This window comes from Glandiceps talaboti, chromosome 22 (assembly GCF_964340395.1).
Source record: "Glandiceps talaboti chromosome 22, keGlaTala1.1, whole genome shotgun sequence".
In the NCBI taxonomy this organism is placed as follows: Eukaryota; Metazoa; Hemichordata; class Enteropneusta; family Spengelidae; genus Glandiceps; species Glandiceps talaboti.
Genome location: NC_135570.1, coordinates 890001 through 911755, shown reverse-complemented (window position 1 = coordinate 911755; position 21755 = coordinate 890001). Strand labels below are relative to the sequence as shown.

The window sequence follows — 21755 nt, the reverse complement described above, 5'->3', positions numbered from 1 at the left end:
CACTCATCAACTCATTAACAAATAAACCAATCCAAAATCCATCCATCCGTCCATCCCTTATTACATATCATACTTGTACTTACTTGAGATGTTTGTTGTAATCATAATATGGTTTGATTTTCAAGAAACGCTGAACTTTATTCATGATTGACACTGGGTCATTCTTCAACATATCACCATCTAATATCAGTAACTGTAAAGACAGAAATCAACATATCATAGATATTATATTGATTTCAACTTAAAGTATATATATATATATATATATATATATATATATATATATATATATATATATATATATATATATATATATATATATATATATTTCAATGTAAAGGGGATATATATATATATATATATATATATATATATATATATATATATATATATATATATATATATATATATATATATATATATATATATATATATATATATATATATATATATATATATATACACTTGAGTTTTGTTGAGACCATCCCGTTTTCAGTTATGTTCATATTTATATACTTACTTGATTAGGAGGGTAGTAAGACAACCATCGTTCTAAGTGTACAGCATACATGCCAGGATGTAGACAACGATTCCGTAAATCCAGAATAGCTTTGGGACTACCTTCCTTAGCTGTCACTATCTCATAGAAACTATGATTCAAGGCTACTGGGTCTTCATGTGCTCTCAAATGCTACAAGATAAAACAATCTTCATTTACACATAATACTGGTATATATTTTCAAATGTGGGAAATTCAAACTAACATAAGGAGCATGGCTCCTGTTTTCCCCATTACATTGAAAATGACACAAATGGCTCTCATATTTCATATATAGTGTGTCTCTGAATAAATAGTGAACTGAGTAGAAAACATCATTATTAACATTTCTGTGGCGGGGGCAGTTCATGTTGGCCTTTAACAATTTATCGTACAATTAGTTTCACATCAGGTGTACCGATAGTCAGTAAGATACAACTTGTCCCATGCTATCACCTAACACTCACAGAAGTCTGATAGGACTGAACAACACAACATATGTTACAGTGGTTTAGAAGTCTGATAGGACTGAACAACATGACATATCTTACAGTGGTTTAGAAGCCTGACAGGGTTGAACAACACGACATATCTTACAGTGGTTTAGAAGCCTGACAGGGCTGAACAACACAACATATCTTACGGTGGTTATAGGGCTGAATAACATTACATATCTTACAGTCTAGTGTACAGACTGCATTGTACTCACCTGATACCAGGAATATGCACGTTTGGATGGACTGATTAAAATGGTTACTATCTTAACACGAGGTAGCAGGGCATGGGCTCTGAGAGGTACTTGTGAATTATCAAAATATGTTGCACTTTTCTCAAACACATGATCAGTAGAACTATTTCTAGGAAGTGGGAAGAATTCCATGTACCTAAAATACAACAAAACATAATAACAATATCAGTACCAGTCTAAGAACTTTATACAAGGAATTATAAACATGTTTCTAGACTTTACTTTCTAGCTATGGTTTTAGGTCACCCCTTGAAATGGACAAAGACATAAGATATGCTGACAGTGTAACTATGAAAGTAAAATGTACTCTTAAAGTCACCAAACAAGGTTCAAAAAAGTATATCTAACAGTACCAGATCAAAATTGTTTTCTTTGTGAATAGTAATTTATAGTATAGATGACAAGCTTTCAACCAATGAAAATCAGGTTCTGTGAGAATGTAATGTTAATCATGTGATTGTCACATGATTTGAGCATCTGCTGACCAGTGAGAATCAGACTGAATGATCATATGATTATCATGTGATTCTGTACTAACCAATCAATACCCCTGTAATAGTTGGCGCCATTAAAAAACTGCACTTCTTCAAAGGTCTTGGTACTTGGAATATTACTATAAATGGATGGATGCATACTAAGAAAAGTATACAGAGCTGTGGTCCCTGGAGAAAGAAACAAAACAAGTAATGAATGAAATTATGAACAGCAGTGATTGCACATCAGTCCTGAATATGGCATTGCTATAATCAGGAAGTGTGAATGTTAAATACTGCCAAGTCTGTAAAGACAACTTATAATGTGCGTGCCTGTTATACAAAGAGCTCCAGGTGTAGACACAGAACTACTTACAAAATGCGAGGATACTGAGAAGCAATTTGAAAACATGGAAGGATGTAGAGGGAAGTATGTAAATGAGTGAGAGTTAAAATACATGCGTAGGTACGTTTTAAGGGCAGAGTGGAAGGAAGACTTAGAATGAGAGTAACGATGATTGTGGGGAAGACTGTTCCAAATTGAAGGAACGGTGTCAGAAAAGGAACACTTGCTGAGCTTCTCAGTGACAAAAGGTGAGATAGTCTTTAGGGTACATCATGTTGGGGTGCCCTCACACATTGGCGAACCCCTTTCAAGATCACGACCATTGAGGGCAGTACATCATGTTGGGGTGCCCTCACACATTGGCAAACTCCTTTCAAGATCAAGACCGTTGAGGGCAGTACATCATGTTGGGGTGCCCTCACACATTGGCAAACCCCTTTCAAGATCAAGACCAATGAGGGCAGTACATCATGTTGGGGTGCACTCACACATTGGCAAACCCCTTTCAAGATCAAGACTGTTGAGGGCAGTACATCATGTTGGGGCACCTCACACATTGGCAAACCCCTTTCAAGATCAAGACCAATGAGGGCAGTACAACATCTAGCTGTGAGAGTCAAGACAACAATGGAACTCCTACCTGTTTTTTGAGGTCCAATTACTAAAAATTTGGGAAGTCTTTCACAAGATTTTTCTTTTGACCAAATTCCTAGATGACGTTTATCATCACATGGATTCTGTAACAGGAAAGTAAACAATTATTGATAAACACGTAAATAAACGAATTCATATGCAGACCATAAACACGTAAATAAATTATGCAAACAACATAAAAACAATGGCATCATTATGTTTGAATACACAATTCCTAAGAAAAGTGAACCTTAGCAAGGGACTCTTCAGACTATATATAGTAAACTATAGTCACATTCAATTCTAAATCGTCAGTTTTCTAGAAGAAACATTTTAGGCCGACTTACTGAGATCGTCATGTATACCTACAGTAATGTAATGAGTAATGCATGGAGTGGAAGTCAGAGTGTCAACAAAGAAATTGATCGTTATTTACATGATGTGACAAAATTCTATTACAGGTAATGACAATTACCATTACTATGGTGAACAGTACACAAAGTACTACTTTGGAGCACTAGTTAGCAGTGAACACTGCCTTATACTCTCTTTCCACAACTTACATGACCTGTACTGGTCAGTATGGTGTAAACACTGCCCCCTCTACTTCTCTCTCTTTACAACTTACATGCCAAACTGGGTCCTTCTCTTCTGGATACAAAGAGAAATACTTGTCAGCTAAGTCTACTGGTGGTACAGTTTTCAACTGTAAGTTGGTCCAACACTGAAGAAACTTGACAACACTTTCAAATGTATACAACGCTAATCTATCATTACCATAGTTAGACAAATGAGTCATAAAAATATTTATCTGTCAAGAAAAGAGAAAATGAAGAACATAATTAGTAAACAGAAATGTTACTCTTATCAATATCAGTAGTCTAGTTTCCTGTACATGTTACAATCACTACAATCATCTCCACCATATAGTCACTTTCACTATAGTTTAGTTTCCTATACACATTACAATCACTATGATCATCTCCATCGTATAGTCACTTTCACTATAGTTTAGTTTCCTATACACATTACAATCACTATGATCATCTCCATCGTATAGTCACTTTCACTATAGTTTAGTTTCCTATACACATTACAATCACTACGATCATCTCCATCGTATAGTCAAAGTGGTTACTCTAGCACAACATTATATGCTCACCCCTGACAGTGATAGTTTAATGGTATTGAAGAGCTGATATAAACGTAAAAACGGCTGCACTAATTGAACATTTAAGCAATAAACCACCCCCCGGGGATGGTATACCAAGAGGTTTTGACCAGTGAACGAAATATATGCACGAGCGATAGCGAGTGCATATATTGAGTTCACTGGTCAAAACCGAGTGGTATACCATTCCCAAGCGTGGTTTATCGCTATTATATTATACCAGTATATTGAAAATATCGGAAACAAGATAAGACGCAACATTTTCTGGTTTCATTTGCGCCTCCATCCCTGCATGGACTACAACGTTCTAGACGAACAGTGAATATCTAAATTTGGACACATGCAACTGTGCATTATCGCTCATTTTAGACACGCTAGTTCGATGTCTAGACCAATCAGATCTCACGATTTGTGCCATCTATATAATGGTATAATATAATATCGAACAATCGTCTGAATGAAGTAACAAATCACAACTTACCGGATTATTTACAAAAGCCTGAAATAACTCTCCACCATGAATGCTATTGTCTAACTTACTCCGACCTCCTGGGTACTTATTCAAATAAATAGTATGTGTAAATAAACCACAAGTCTGTCGTGGTAAAACCTGTACAAAAGTGAAGAGATGAGTCAGTTTAATATAAAAATCATGTAATGTGTGTATGCAGTCCAGAGGATCAACTAGGCTACCACCATTCCAAAAATTTTGCAGACCAAATCAAGCAATTGTATAAGATTGAAAACCAAAGTACCCATTAAAAAATAACAAAGTGGCTATGGTCACTTCTAAAGAATTCAGATAAGATAATTATTTTGACTCAGACTGGGTTGTAACAGTTTTCATTACATTGTCTTTTTTCACTCAATATGGTCAGCATGATTTGTGCTTTTCATTTACTGCATTGTCTCCATTCTTTTCTTTTGTTTTGTATTGTTAATTAAAATATTAACTTTTAGTTTAAATGTTATGTGTGTATGTAATAAATGGCTTCAACTAATTGTAAAAACATTGTGTCTCAGGTTATCTTTTTATTTTCTGTCCGTCCATCAACTGTACTTACAACACCAGGCTAGTATTTCCAATATCATCAAAGAAATACAAAGGTATAGTTTAGTCAAGGTTTTATTAAAGTACATTTGACCCGGAGTCAAGATAAAATGTACTTATTTGAAACCTTGATTGGCCCCAAGTAAAAAATTTGATAAAGTCAGTTTTACATCTTTATAGCTTTGTTTGTTTGTTATTTGTTCACCTTTATATTTCTATGTATAAAGCCTCTCCTCTTAATAGCTGGTCTCAGATGTGGATATTCCTCTGTACTTGTAGCTTGAACATTCCATACTTTCCGCCAGGCTTCATATAACTGAGTATGTACCGGATAAACACCGGAATGATGAGGAGCAACGGAATAGTTTGTTTCTACTGGAATATCATGATCCTAGAAATGAAGTGTATGTAGATATAAATATAATTTATTCATACTCATCATTGTTCTTGGTCGTTAATCTTAAAAGATGAATAGAAAAAATCTTTTTTATTCATGAAAATATAAGTATATTAGTAAAACTGAAAAAGTAAATAAACATACAAACAAAGAAATAAACAGAAAATACTAAAACTAAATCATAAAAATATTTATATTTTTATGACAATGGTCACAACACTGCTGAGGAACATAGGTGAATCCTTATAACTCTTGCACACTATCGCCTATCAACTATAAAGTGAGCCCCCTTCAGTTCAAATAGAGAAATGATTCATAAAAACAAAAGAAACAGGTGTTCCTCATCAACTTGCACTTCATGTATAAAATTACACATATCAACATTGAATAACAATTAACACACTCTTCCTACACCTACTCAGTGCAGAAAGTAGATGAAATTCCAAAAGTTTCCACTATCATTTTACTGAGTTTCTTATCAGAACTGTGGTACAAAAAATTGTCAGTTTTGTTTTATCACATTTTCCCATTTCTGTTATCTGGGTTCCCAAAACAATTCTATTATGTACCAGTATTCTAAATGAAATATAAAATCTAAATAACAGATTGGTTATTATTTGTACATAGTCTTACCTTTGCAAACTGTCTGTTTTTTATCATCTCAGCTCTCAGAAGAGTTTCATTGTTAGCCAAGTGAGGTTGCATGTGATTCCACATATGTGGAAACCACCAAAACTTGTGTGCATATTGTATAATAGCATCGTCTCCATCATCTTCCTCATCCATACCTGAGTGATAAAACTTTCCTGAGAATCCAAGATTGAAATGAAATCCAGGAATTTGTGATGCCAACATCTCTTGAGACTTGACCAATGCCTTAGGGGAGAAAAAAATGGGTCAAAGTATAATTCCCAAAGGAATATATATTCAACTGAATCATGTCTGAATGAATAATTAATACAGAATGCACCTCAGAAATAATTCTTTCAACTTGTACTGTTACTTTTGTTTTTGAAAAGTCAAAACGATTCTTAGCTAAAATTGATGCTGGGTCAGAAGTCATAAGATAAAGGTCACTCACCTCTACATCTTGGACTTTCATTCTGATACCTTGAGCTCCAACAAAGATATCATCAATGTCTATTAGAAAGTGCCTGTCTAGGGTTTTACTAAGTATACCGTGAGACAGGTACGAAACACTGTCCAAAAACAACAAATTATGAAGCCAAAAACGAAAACCGCTTCCAAAGAAAACTTTCTGAATACCATCAATATAGCCATGATCTAGCAGAACCGTAGTATGAAGTAACTGAGAATATCCCAGATTGACATACTCTGTTGTACTTGTCCTAGCATACGCTATAGATTCATACGTAGTATGATTAAATTGGAATACAGTCCAGTCATCACCTGGTAGGTAGCCGAACACAGTTTCTCCTGGTCTGGTCAGATAAAACACATCACTGTATGGATTTAGTTCATAGTCTCTCAGTCCAAGATTAGTATGTATGTACAGAGGCAAGTCTCCTACTTGTGCTTGGAAGTATGTTTCTTCACGGACCGCTGTAAAGATAATCACTCCTACATTGTATTCCAGACAGTACTTATCTAACAGTTCTCGGTTCCAGTCATCCATGTAAATGTAAGATTCAAGATTTTCAAAAATAACGACAGCATAGATTCCTTGACCAACATTTGTCAAAGTTGGCAGATTTTTATCATTTGCTAAAGTTGTATGATACTTGAATCTGTTTGCTTCTAGTAAAGTCACAATATCCTGACCAAGTTTAGAGTATTGGCTCTCCACAAAGATGAGAGCTTTTGCTTTTTTATTTGAGCTGTTATCGGGTTTATGTCTATCCCGGTTACTGAATTGTCGACTGTGTCCACTTGGATGGAGCTTACAAGTGATTTCAGGGTGAAGGTCACGATTAACTCCATGGTGAAAGTTAGGATTTGAGACATAAATTGCTAGTATCCATAGCGATGCAACGCTGAGACAAAGCAAGAATATAATACTTTTCTTAATGTTTGGTTGGGTGGCGCACCTCACCCGAGTGTTGCTAAACGCTCGTTGAAACTTTTTCAATATCATCTCCCTTGGAATTGTAGTCACGATCTTATTTTTTCAATTCTTCTTCTTCAAACAATGTTAACAAAATGGTCAAGTCTACCTAATGTCCGAGGACATTGTTGAATGTACAATCTGTAGAATCTATAAGAAAGAAAACAGAAAATAAAAAAGAATGAAAATGAGAAAAACACATTCATAAACTATGAGAATGAACGCATTGATACAAAATGAAAATATCTACATTGTACTCACAACAGTCAAAACAGTTTGGAAACAAGTTTTTTCCAAAACAATTTTGACTCCATGAGTAAAGGTCCTATTGTAACATCAATAAAGTGTTTTTTGTCAATTAATGGATAATAACTGATCTGATATCATATTTTCTAAAAGACTAAATAAAACAACGCAAAGGCTTCCATGTTGTCATATTTTTCAATGACGAAATGACCTCTGACCTCAAAACTCGTTCCAGAGAAAACTCACAATATCATGAGTTGGTGATAACTTTGTTTAATCTTTCTACTGGGAAGTCAACCTACAGATTAGGTGTGAGATTAAAGTTGGGTACTTCAGATTTCAACTCAACAGCACATGTGTTTACAGAAATAATGTGAAGAAAAATACAGAAATGGAGATACGACATAAAAAAATAGACACAACATTACAGACCAAACTACTATCTCTTTATAAATATCTAACAATAATATCAGCCAAAGATAAATGTCAAACACTACCACAATAACAAATAGACAGAGTACCAGGCTATGGGATATATAATATACTGCAATGGCAGTTGATGTGGTCAGGTACAATGTACACTGAGATGCCCCACCCCCTCCCCCTCCCATCTCCCCACCCATCCCCTCTCTCACGATGAATACAAATTGGTACATGTAGATACTGTAAGTAAGCCTGTTGAAGGATAGATAGCCAAGAGTCTTGACAAGGCAATTAAATGAAACATCATCCTGTTATAGTTAACATGGCACGGCTATGAGCTAAATGATAGATGGATGCAATCTTGTCTGTAAGATATGACATTTGTATCACGCTATCGTAATAGAGCTGAGAAACACAGCATGCATATCTTAAAGTCAAGATGCAAGACACGTTAATCTTATCTACAGACTTCAATATAGCTTTGTGTGACCTTTACTTCACCATTCTTGCCAAATTTTGATAGAAATATCGACGTTTCAGAATTATTTTTCCATGTTTAGAATTTTCTCAGCTGGAATTTATCACTGAAACATGGTTATTTTATTTTTTTCCCCTTCTGGCTATTTTCTACATCCCTGCATATACATAGGAAATTTAGTAGTCACAGTAACAGTGATGAAATGATGAAAGGATATCAGTTATAGTCTACTCATAAGCCACAGTATATCTTATTGCTGTCATAAATAACACATTTTGGCAGTGCCATCTGTAGAATGTTTTATGAGGCCTATGGTTTTATAATATAGCCTGTTGAGATACAGCACTATCTGGTCATACTGTAGTCTAGGTCCTGACACGGACCATATTATGTACTACAACCCCAGTCTAGTCAAGCCCCTTGCTTTCATATCTAAAGAGCACAGATATCTGTGCTCCCGACTATGGCGTTCATATAAACATGATGACATCGTGGCGTCCCCATGTGATTTTAGTTCAAATAGACTGGAGGTGGAGTCCTGGTTGGATATTTGTATATCATAGTCAAAACTGAATCAGCTGTACCAAATGAATATTAATGAGTGATGACAACAGCCTGTCAATTTGTGATGTGCAATTTGCGCTTCGCTCACCATGGCTAGGAGGTATGACCAGCTAACAATGTATCTCAACAGTGCAGTAAACAGACTATAGGGCTAGGAGGTATGACCAGCTAACGATGTGTCTCAATAGTGCAGCAAACAGACTATAGGGCTAGGAGGTATGACCAGCTAACAATGTGTCTCAACAGTGCAGCAAACAGACTATAGGGCTAGGAGGTATGACCAGCTAACAATGTATCTCAACAGTGCAGCAAACAGACTATAGGGCTAGGAGGTATGACCAGCTAACGATGTGTCTCAACAGTGCAGCAAACAGACTATAGGGCTAGGAGGTATGACCAGCTAACGATGTGTCTCAACAGTGCAGCAAACAGACTATAGGGCTAGGAGGTATGACCAGCTAACAATGTATCTCAACAGTGCAGTAAACAGACTATAGGACTAGGAGGTATGACCAGCTAATGATATATCTCAACAGTGCAGCAAACAGACTATAGGGCTAGGAGGTATGACCAGCTAACCGTTGTGTCTCAACAGTGCAGCAAACAGACTATAGGGCTAGGAGGTATGACCAGCTAACAGTGTATCTCAACAGTGCAGCAAACAGACTATAGGGCTAGGAGGTATGACCAGCTAACGATGTGTCTCAACAGTGCAGCAAACAGACAATTTATCATGTTTATGTTAAGTACTGTCAATGATATCATAACTTGATGACTTTTGGGAGTTGAATAAAATCCCAGTACCTATAAATATGTTCTTACATGTTCATAGATCAGTATCAAAGTGATATTTATACTCTAAATTAAACTACACGTATTAATTACTTTAGCAGCAGTAGTGTTTGGATCACATTTCAAATCCAAGCTGCACAGAAGTTGTTATTTTATGATAAGCTGTAATACAAGTATCAATCACAAAACTAAAGTGACAGTTTTATAGCAGCTAGGGGATGCTTTATTATATATATCACTTTGTAACATTTAACACTTACAACTGTCGACAATGAAGCATTGACAAATTGAGGAACAGGAACCTGTTACAAACAGGGAAAGTAAACAACTGAATTGGATTAATACAACTGCAGACACCAGACCGTGAACGAACGTAACCTGTTACAAACAGGGAAAGTAAACAACTGAATTGGACTAATAACTCTTGGCACAACATGTTGGAAGTACAGAGATTTATAGGGGTTCTCACTTAGACAGTGAAGTGGACTCTGAGGTATACTACAATTCATCATTTGATAAGAACAGTTGTAGGACCTCTTTACTTAATAGTTCATATCCACAAACAAATTTCCAGTTCCCCTGGCATTTCATGTAAACATAGTAGGCCATACAACTATTGGATGTTAATTTTATTGCACAAATTGAATGGAAAAGGTATTCCTGTGCATGTATGCAATTATAGGACAGTTCTGTACATTCCTTCAACTTATTTTTTTTTTCTTGAATCATGAAATCAATATAGAACTTACAATTTTTTATGTTAATTCTCTAAGACATCTGTGAGACACAGATTGATTACAAATATATGTATTAGCCCTGTTCCTATCTGATTTGATTTGCAACTGATTCAAATTTAATTGATTCTGTTAAATTGCTTCAAAATCGACTTCTTTCCACTGAAAAAACTGAGAAATGGATTTTCCATCAATTCACTTTTGCTTTTTTGTATTGTATTGGTTTGAAACTATCCCACCCCTTGAGGTGATTTCGAACTGATTCAACATAAATGGCTAAAAACCATTTTTAGTGCATGTGGGAACAGAAGAACTGACCTTAATTCAATTTTTAACAGATTCCAAATTCCACTTGAGGACAGGACTATTGTGTTATTTTATTATATAAGAACAAACATCAATGTTCTAGTCTTAACTTTCTCTTGAACCAAAGCACATTTTCCACTGACTTAATGTAAAAATAACGATGCTGCATCTTTCAAAGCACCACAAAGACAGCCAGCAGTTTTATGATGGATGCAGTCACGGAGTCTTACATATCGATGTAGATGTAAAATACAGACACTAACAGAATAACACTCATAGTCTACAACACTTTCAAAAAAATATTACAGATTTACGAATAATTTGCCTAAAAAACACTAAAACGATATATTTATATGTTTCTAATATTCATTCACTCAAAAAATTTTGGAAAAAACATTGTCTATCTGTGGAAATAATCTCAGTCTAAATCACAACATAATGTTCCTATTTGTAGATGATGAACATGTAGTAGCAGCCAGTCTTGATGTCACCACACAAACTATAAAATTCATAAAAGAAAAGCAACGTAATAAATAAAACATGCTGAACAAGTCTACACATTGTGTTCAAATACAGCTGTATAAGACATAGGACAACATACTTAATTTCTGTTCCTCCATGTAACCATGGCGATCAATTATTTGTTTGAAAATGAAAAAAAAATTTAATTTCTATCTTGATGAATATCATTTTATTGCCATCATGTTTCAGGAGTCATTATTTCCAGGTGAAAGTTTTGGTTTGGAAAAAATGTGTGTTTTTCATCTTTTGGTGTCACAAAAGAAGCACTACATGTATTTGAGATAAGAAACACAAGAATCAAATAGAGTAAACCTCAGACTACTAAAAGAATTCTCTTAGTGGTCTGACAGTAAACCAAGACATTTTAACCACTAGAAAATTTTGCAATTTTAACGTCTTCAGCTTGTTCTCAAAGACTAATTTTACTAATTACTGGACTAGTACAAAATGTACATGAATTTTGTTCATGTACAAGAAAGCATTTTAGTCACTACTTTTTATTTTTGTGTTTTTTTGTTATCCAGTGAAATAGGCAAAAATACGTCTCTAGTAAAAATGTGCAGGTTTACAGTAATAATATTGCCTCACAATATTCCTATGTGCTGTGTTTTGATATTACAATGACACGTTATAAATCAAGCCATTCTATCTATATAACAGCTGTTCTTAGAAGGTGCCAATCCATTTCCTTATTGGCGTATCAACTATACGACTAAATATGAAACCAGATTTAACCTTTGTCAATATCCACACAATTCTAAAATGAAGCCTGCAATATAGATCAATCACATGAATTTCAACTTCACACTCTCAAAGTCATTTGAAATTAAAACTACCAAGGTTCAATTTTGAAATAAATTATATTTCTCCATTTCTGTTGCAAGGGTTACATTTTATGGTAAACTTATTTTCCCTTCTTCAGAGTTCTAAAAATGTGCCAAAAAAATGTGCACTTACTCTGAGTAATTTTCTATATTCTAGTTATATCTCAATAACTTTCACTATATGATACAAAATATACAAACATATAGTGATATATGGTTCAACACTGTTGTGACATTTTGGATAACTTGGATTATAAAATATTTGGGTGTCAATCTGATCTAAGGTGATAAAATCCACTTTTTTAACTCTTGATGCTATACATGTATATCCAATTTCTAATGTATTTTCACAAGTGAAAGGCTGCATGATACACAACATCACTGGCAAAAATAACCTTTATATGTCCAAACATCTATTGTAAGGATTTGGGATTGTTTTATATAGCTGAGGGTCAGGGCTATTTGACTCATCATATTGGCTTAAAACTGCTCTACAAACAATATTTTCAAGTCAGATTGCCAAGTCTCGGGGCTACAATATTTTCAAGTCAGATTGCCAAGTCTCGGGGCTACAATATTTTCAAGTCAGATTGCCAAGTCTCGGGGCTACAATATTTTCAATTCAGATTGCCAAGTCTCGGGGCTACAATATTTTCAATTCAGATTGCCAAGTCTCGGGGCTACAATATTTTCAATTCAGATTGCCAAGTCTCGGGGCTACAATATTTTCAATTCAGATTGCCAAGTCTCTGGGCTACAATATTTTCAATTCAGATTGCCAAGTCTTGGGGCTACAATATTTTCAATTCAGATTGCCAAGTCTCTGGGCTACAATACATTACATGTTACATTGTATCTTGTCAATTAATGCTGATAGGAAGTTGGACATCCAGGATACTAACTTCCCTGGCAGGTGACACTTATATTGCCTACAGGCGTTATATAAGAAAATGTAGTTCCTCGATTACGGTGTGATTTTAAAAAGATGCTCTCAAATTTTGTCAATGACTCTAACAACTAAAAACTGTATGTAAGTCAAGAGCCATGGTTATCTCAGTATGAGTATTTGGCTTGTAAATGTTGTACACCAGAATACCAGCATGTCAAGTCACTTGATGTGGACATATTATGTCTATGGGCTTGTAAATGTTGTACACCAGAATACCAGCATGTCAAGTCAGATACTTGTCACATGATGTGGACATATGTCTATGGGCTTGTAAATGTTGTACACCAGAATACCAGCATGTCAAGTCAGATACTTGTCACATGATGTGGACATATTATGTCTATGGGCTTGTAAATGTTGTACACCAGAATACATGTGCTGTACCAGCATGTCCAGTCAGATACATGTGGGCAGGTCTCTGGACTAAGTCAATTTTAGTCTAATTCCAATAAAATCCATATTATGATTTACACAACATTTATCTTCACACATCACGTCTAGTCAATGTCCTTACTCACTTGGAAAGAAACCAGAATTATTTGTATTACAGTTAAACCCTCACTATGGATGTTAGTGCCTTCAGATCAGCTATCTGGATTCAACAGAATACCTAACATTCAATCCCTATGTACAGTAGTAAAGTAGAACTCACACAATACTCTAAACAGAGATATTTTCACCATTCAAAAATTTTATGTTTTTTTGCAGTTTTCAGCTGGATGTCAAAGACTTAACTGATACATTGTGTTTACATATATGTACGAGCAAGGATGTATTTTAGTTACTACTTAATTTTACGGTTTTATGTCTAGTGAAATAAGTGAAAATAAGTCTTTTGACCTTAATAGCAAAAATGTCCAGGTTTACAATAAACATGTACTTTGATATTCAAGAAACGGAGTATATATTAACCTTTTAATCGGAGCCAATTGAAACATAAATTGCTGTCATTTTCCTAATTACAGTTAGGAATACCTTCTATCAGGAAATGGATTTTTTCAAATAATTGCGATCCCTGGACTGTAATTGACATTTTATGTCCAAGTAATCTTGTGGAACCGGAAAATGAAATGTCAGGGTAGGAGATTATCTGAATGTCAGGTAGTCTTTTTGTGTAACTAGATAGATATCGTAGGCACTGTACTAAAGATAGATGTATTTTCTACCCCATAGCATCCATCAGTAAATGAAAGTTACTGCAAGTCATTTATCATAGAGATATGCATCAGATCTGTGTGTATATATATACATATGTATGAATGTATATATTTGTGTATGTATTTGTATGCCACTGTGAACAGTGATATACTGTGATATACATATATATATATACATGTATATATACTTAATTCAAAAGAATAAGGATGTAATAAGTCGTTACTCAGAGTTTCACACTTCAAGCGATCTTCAGACAACTAAATTGGGATTGTCAAGGTTGGTACACATATACATATACATATATACATACACACACATAAATACACACACTATCATATCATCTATACCTAAATATGGCTATACCAATGCCATGGTACAAGTAATATGCTACAATGGAATAGAATCTACTCTGAGCTAGTCATACCATATGTACATATGTTACTCATCCACAGACAAACAAAACACATCTCCTTGGTAACTAAAAGGGTTCTTACTATTGTGCTATTCACATAGTCTGTAAATTGATGAGATTACTTCCACTACTTAACATATTAGGGATTGACCTCTTGGTGAAAGCTAAACAACAGCTGTATACAATCTGTACACATTGAAGTATAAAAGTCAACCATTCTATATAAACGCTGTTTTCCTTCATTTTTTGAAATCATCATCTGTGATGTCAAAAAAAGTAGGTGGAAAGTCAACAATTTTGTCCTAATTTACAGCAGATTATGATATGTCTATAATCTAAAGTTGTCTCTATACAGCACTATATCTGACATTTGTCAAAAATTTGTCAAAATTTTTTAAAAACTTGTTTCCAAGCAAAACATCATTTCTTAAACAAAATTTTTGGAATCACTTCATATATGGAGATTATATTTCTTATTTCAGTTTAAGACCAAGTCAATATGCTCCAAAAAGTTATGAAAAAAGGAAAATTTTTGTTCGTAGAATTTTGGTGGGAAAGATCATGAAAATGAAGGCAGGATATCAAGGAATGCTTATTGCTTTTGTAAACTGCTATGTGTAGGTATGCAGCATTTATGAGTTGTGAAGTCCACCATATGGAAGTAACTAGTGTATTGAACAATGATAGATCATGTGTAGAATCTCAAAGCGTGCTACTAGTAGTACATGTAGTCTGGCATATTTATATGTAGTCGTGTAGATCAAATTTGTTTCCTCTTTGGAGACTTTTACACCATTCCCTTACTCACAATCATGATCTACCAAAGACAGCTATATATCAAATATTTACAACAATCTCCCTTTCTCTAAATATAAAAATAACATACAATATCATATTCCATAGATGAAGAAATCAGTATGCAGGCATCAGTTTGTATATCATACTCAACATGTTATTCTTGTACATCTCAGAACGTCTTGCACAATTTTATAATTTCAGCTTCACTGGGTAAAACCTGTCGTACATCATAAACAATTTACTTACTGTATCATCTGTGCATCTCTCCACATTTTAATGTCCCCAATGAAAGTCACAAAACAAAACACTAAGCTTGACCTACGACCCCAGGCTGTTGATTTACAAGCCATTGTGTTGCACTATGGGTAAAGCACAACTCAATTTCTACTTCTAGTCCTCTCTGAACACAACATGACCTAAATCTTCGATCAATTACCCTAGGGACCCTGAGGCAGTGATGTGAAAAAGATATCAAATTCCCTTTTTATGTGTGGCTGACAACATACATGTACAACTTTAAGACAATGACAGCAAAACACATGTATATATGTACTTATTATCAATAACCATACAGGGTCCTTCTCATTAGGTAATTATTTTATAGAAGAAATCTTTCTTTATCAAAAGAGTTATTTCTGACTTCCTATTAAGAGATACGAAGTGCATCACAGATCACGTATCCATGACTACCCTGCATGACCAAGGTCGCATCCCTTCTTGCAAAATATCCACAATATAAAAATATTCCAGCAATGTTTAGTTTAGCAGAATAATTTGATTGGATTTTGACTAGACTAAACATTAGGCCCAAATGATGACATCCCATGTCTATGCTGTCATGAGAGTTTTGTCTCAGAGGAACTCATTGGTTGTTTAATCATGACCTTACCTATCATCAACAATGCCCTTGACAGTATTGAAGGATAGATGAGTACTCTAGACATGGCTGAAATTGTAGCAGTGCAACATGACTGTGTTTATAATCCCTACAATACAGTCTAATATGATTTGACAATAATCAAGAGATAAAGAGTTATAGAAGTAAAGTCTAGAGAGACTTGGCTATTTGGCTTGACAATAAATGTCATTCATCAGAACAGTTTGCTATATCACTGCCGTTCTTTGTCACAACAGTTTACTGTGTCATTGTAACTCAGTCAGAAAGCCAACTCTCTGGGCTATACTAAACCATGGATGTATTAGGGGAAAAACCCACCAATGGAAGTATCACCAACCCAACTTTGTGAGGCAGATCTGCATCACAGATGTCTATTTACAATTGCCTAGCAGGAATTGTAGAGTTTATTTTGCAGTTAAAAGATGGAATGAAAAAGCTTAAAAACTGAAGAAAATTCCACCTCAAAATCTACTACTCTAGAATTATTACACTAGTGTGAAATCAACATAGTAAACTAGCATTATAAGAATTACATGAATATTTAGTTTCAGGATGTACATGTCCCATGGCCCTCAATGTGTGCTTCAGATTCAATAGCAAATGTAACATTTCAATAAGAAATCTTAGATGTAACACTATCCTAGTACTTAGTACTAGATTCAATAGTGAATGTAACATTTCAATAAGAAATCTAATAGATGTAACACTGTCCTAGTACTTAGTACTAGATTCAATAGTAAATGTAACATTTCAATAAGAAATCTAATAGATGTAACACTGTCCTAGTACTTAGTACTAGATTCAATAGTGAATGTAACATTTCAATAAGAAATCTAATAGATGTAACACTGTTCTAGTACTTAGTACTAGATTCAATAGTGAATGTAACATTTCAATAAGAAATCTAATAGATGTAACACTGTCCTAGTACTTAGTACTAGATTCAATAGTGAATGTAACATTTCAATAAGAAATCTAATAGATGTAACACTGTCCTAGTACTTAGTACTAGATTCAATAGTAAATGTAACATTTCAATAAGAAATCTAATAGATGTAACACTGTTCTAGTACTATTTTATATCTCATAACAAGCCCACATAAATAACCAAGGATCATATTCATTTTAAGAGCAGGAAATAGACACATTTTCATAAACTTTAAGTTCTGGAGAGTCATTTTACATTTTATGATGTTACATCATCTATGATTTCAGAGAAGCATCAAAAATACAATATGAACTTGATGATTTTTCTGAAATCGCAGGGAATTGTCTGTGATGTAAAATCATGAACTGACTCTCCAGTACCCATAGTTTATGAAAATGTGTCTATTTCCTGGAGTAGTGTTCCCCTATACAAGCCTGTATAAGAATAGTCTTCTACAGGTGACCATGAAAGACAACACACATTTATCATGAAAGTCCTTGCCAAACAAAGTGCTCTGTTGCAATTCAATACAAAACACCAGTATTATGCAATAATATACATATTACTACTTTGTGAATGTATACATCAAGGACTAGAGTCAAATAGTTAATACATGTACATATACATACTGTAATAGTATCCAGGTATGGAAATAAAACATTACCACAACCTTTTCTTTTAAATTGCTGTGGTTTCTCGATCCACAAAAACTTGACCATGCAAACAGCATGACTACAGCAATGTAAACCTTTCAGTTTCATTCAGAAACTGTTCAGTCAACAAACATGAAAGTGTAAAACTGTGTCTAGAATTTCACACCATACAAAAACTATTTGATTTGCAAGTCCTTGATTTATCTATAAATTACAAGACACATATATGTACCTCATGGTTGTTATTCACATCAGCTTGGCTCAAGTCACTGTACACAAAATATTTATACACTGCTCAGGGACGTTGCAGAGAACATTCTAAGACAGTAACCACTCAGGGACGTTGCAGGGAACATTCTAAGACAGTGTGTTGAATCACTCAGGGACGTTGCAGGGAACATTCTACGACACTGTGTGTTGACATGTGATGAATAATGCTGAATTTCAATGCCTTCCACATTTTCAAGCAATGTACTCCAATTCCTTACTTTCAATATGTCTATTGTGAACTGATCTTTTGTCTCTTTCACTTAGTGATAATGGACCACAGGATCTACATTCAGGTTTTGTTCTCTCTCCAAAGCTGGTTTTTTTGTGTATCATTCAGCCCTAGCCCAAACAAAGACCATGTGTAAGCCATGCATCATATGCATGTAAACATCATCAAAGTACAGGTCTGTCTTGGTAAAGTAGGTTCCACTATAAACTGTCTCAACTCTCTATGGCTTCACACTCACTGGGAAGTGTTCTCCTCAAGGGGTGTGTCATGGGCCACCCCTCTGTTTGTGGAGTCACCCCTTTTCTATGTGTTGGCCACCCCTCTGTTTTTGCCATGATGAATTCGGGGAAAAGTAGTAAATAATGATTAAAATATATGATTGTATTATTATATTTATATCAAGAATAAATTATTATTAAAGTTTGAAATTGAACTGAAATAATTTTTTGATATGTTTGTGTTTTCTCATGAGTTTAGCTCAGTCTAGCCCAATGAGAAATCATGAACCAAAAGTTGTTGATGCAAATGAGTAAACCCCAAACTGTTAGAATGATGTATGGGGGGGGGGGGGGGGATGTCTAGACTAAGTACTGTAGCAGATGTCCTGCGAGACAATTAGCAACCAGTTTTCAAGCAACGGTCATTATAAAATAAGGTTGTCGGTGGCTGAATGGTTAAACGACTTGCCTCTTACCACTGTGGCCAGGGTTCAAACCCATGCAGGTTGTCGATGGTCGAGTGGTTAAACCACTTGCCTCATACCACTGCGGTCAGGGTTTCAGTCAGACCCAACCAAACAAAGCAGGTTCCCCCTCCATACTCCAATTTCCTCCTGCATTAACACTGAACCCATGAGGGGTGGCCCTCACTGGACTTCTTGGGAGACATATACTTCAAGAACTATCCAGTGTGAATATAGATCATCATTATTACTATTATTATTATTATTATTATTATTATTATTATTATTAAAATGCAGATTTATTCCTAATAGTCTTGTGAAGTCAGGAAGAATATCACTAGACACTTATAACACTTGAGTTTTAATACTAAGGTCAAAGTTCACCGAGATACACATGGACTGACTAAGTCACTTCCTACTCCTACATGGTTCATTGATAGGGACATATGTTACTCGCAAAGAATTCAATGAAGTCATCATTTTACTTTAGCGACATCATTAAGAAATCAGTCCTCATAGTCCCTTCCTAATAGCATGAATATAAATATATCCAGGGAGAGACAAAGAAAACATTCTCTAGGGTTCAATTCATTAGTATTAGATAAATACCGATGGCATCTAGCCAAACTATTTGAAAATCCAATTAATATTTCCTATTTTAGCCAAATTAGCTGTTAACAATTTTGATAAACAGGTAATACAGTGAATAAAATATTGTCTTCTCATCAATCTCATTATAACAGGTGTATGTAGACGCACACCTGGAATTCATATTTCAATTTAATTATTTATTCAGTTATTAGTCATCTGATTTATGACAATAAGACTAGATACTGATAATAAAGACAAAATAATATTACAAAATAGGTAAAATATAAAATAGATGATGTTATTGACTGGGTAATTTTGAACTCAAAAAATTTTACAAGTAAGTTTTTCTACTTCTGAGATTCAATACAAAATGCATGTATGTATTTATAAACTAAGTTGGTACATGGAAGTCAACATTATTACACATGCAAAGAACAATTGATCAAAAGATGAAATCAAGTTGGCACATTTTTTATGGGTGGGGGGGGGGGGTAAAGAACATAATTTAGAGTTTTTTGTGATATTCTGTCAGCTTACTTTGGTGGTTGATCTCCCACTGAGTGTCAGTGTACTGTACTGTATGTGACATGTATTAGCCCAGATACTTGGCTATCTGGCTTAAAAATACCATTCCCAGAACACTATGTCACACCAGTATGTCGAGTTAGATAGGCAACACTGCAAGTCTGTGGGTAGTGTTATCTGTGGCATTGAATCTCAAGATATCTCATTAGTCTAGTGCTGTTCATGGCATTGAATCTCAAGATATCTCATTAGTCTAGTGCTGTTCATGGCATCAAATCTCAAGATATCTCATTAGTCTAGTGCTGTTCATGGCATCAAATCTCAAGATATCTCATTAGTCTAGTGCTGTTCATGGCATCAAATCTCAAGATATCTCATTAGTCTAGTGCTGTTCATGGCATCAAATCTCAAGATATCTCATTAGTCTAGTGCTGTTCATGGCATCAAATCTCAAGATATCTCATTAGTCTAGTGCTGTTCATGGCATCAAATCTCAAGATATCTCATTAGTCTAGTGCTGTTCATGACATCAAATCTCAAGATATCTCATTAGTCTAGTGCTGTTCACGGCATCAAATCTCAAGATATCTCATTAGTCTAGTGCTGTTCATGGCATCAAATCTCAATGTAGCAATACAAATATTAAGAGGGCTCGGTGCCAGTGTTGTCTCTAAACCACTCTGACATGCCACTGAACGATTTCTAGTGATGCACCAAAATTTGGTGTTCCCCATCCCTTACCATGACACACAAGAAATTCCTTTGTATCATTTTGACTTGCATCAAAACCCAGTGCTTCTAATCAACATTTCCTTATTCAAGGAAACACATAAAGTACAAGAAGACTCCTCAGCACTGCTGTTAGTTACTGTACCTTACCTTGTTGACTGAGACAGTTATACATAGTTAGAATACTTGATTGATAACACAATCTCAATGACACCCCAAGGATTGGATGAGTTGACAATCAGGAGGTCACACAATACAGAGGATATCACATAACCAATCATCCTATAGTCACAATGAAAGATGATACATTGAATTTCCTGTACTCAACAAACCTAAAAAGAAATTCCAGGATCACATCCCCCAGGACTTGTGATTGCAAGCTTTTCCTGACCAACTGTTAAAAGTTATTTTCAAAACTCCAAAAATAGTGTGACCAAGTTGTCAACTCTAATAACAAGGAAATCAAGTAATAGGACTGGTCACAGTAATTATGGCAAAGGGAATGACAAAACTAATATTCAGAAATTTGTTGAAAGGTTGTGATAAGAATACTGCCCTGGTGTTGAAGAAGCAGGAGGAAACCAATGTACCAGGGGAAAACCTGCATCCTTTGGATGGGTCA

At 34.9% G+C, this 21755-nt stretch overlaps 1 protein-coding gene across 2 annotated transcripts in view; it reads right to left on the bottom strand.

The window, feature by feature from the left end:
• Positions 1-21755, bottom strand: part of LOC144452564 (bifunctional heparan sulfate N-deacetylase/N-sulfotransferase-like) — a 33213-nt gene that overhangs the window by 9623 nt on the left and 1835 nt on the right. For both annotated transcript variants that reach the window (XR_013482357.1, XM_078143674.1), the window contains exons 2-11: positions 6439-7572; positions 5991-6233; positions 5166-5351; positions 4391-4519; positions 3367-3549; positions 2746-2842; positions 1825-1948; positions 1248-1422; positions 521-691; positions 84-193 (exon numbers count right to left, since the gene is read on the bottom strand). Coding sequence is in view for 1 of the 2 variants with exons in the window: in XM_078143674.1 (XP_077999800.1) it covers positions 84-193; positions 521-691; positions 1248-1422; positions 1825-1948; positions 2746-2842; positions 3367-3549; positions 4391-4519; positions 5166-5351; positions 5991-6233; positions 6439-7452 (2432 nt within the window). In the remaining variant the exon portion in view is untranslated. The remainder of the gene's footprint in view (positions 1-83; positions 194-520; positions 692-1247; positions 1423-1824; positions 1949-2745; positions 2843-3366; positions 3550-4390; positions 4520-5165; positions 5352-5990; positions 6234-6438; positions 7573-21755) is intronic.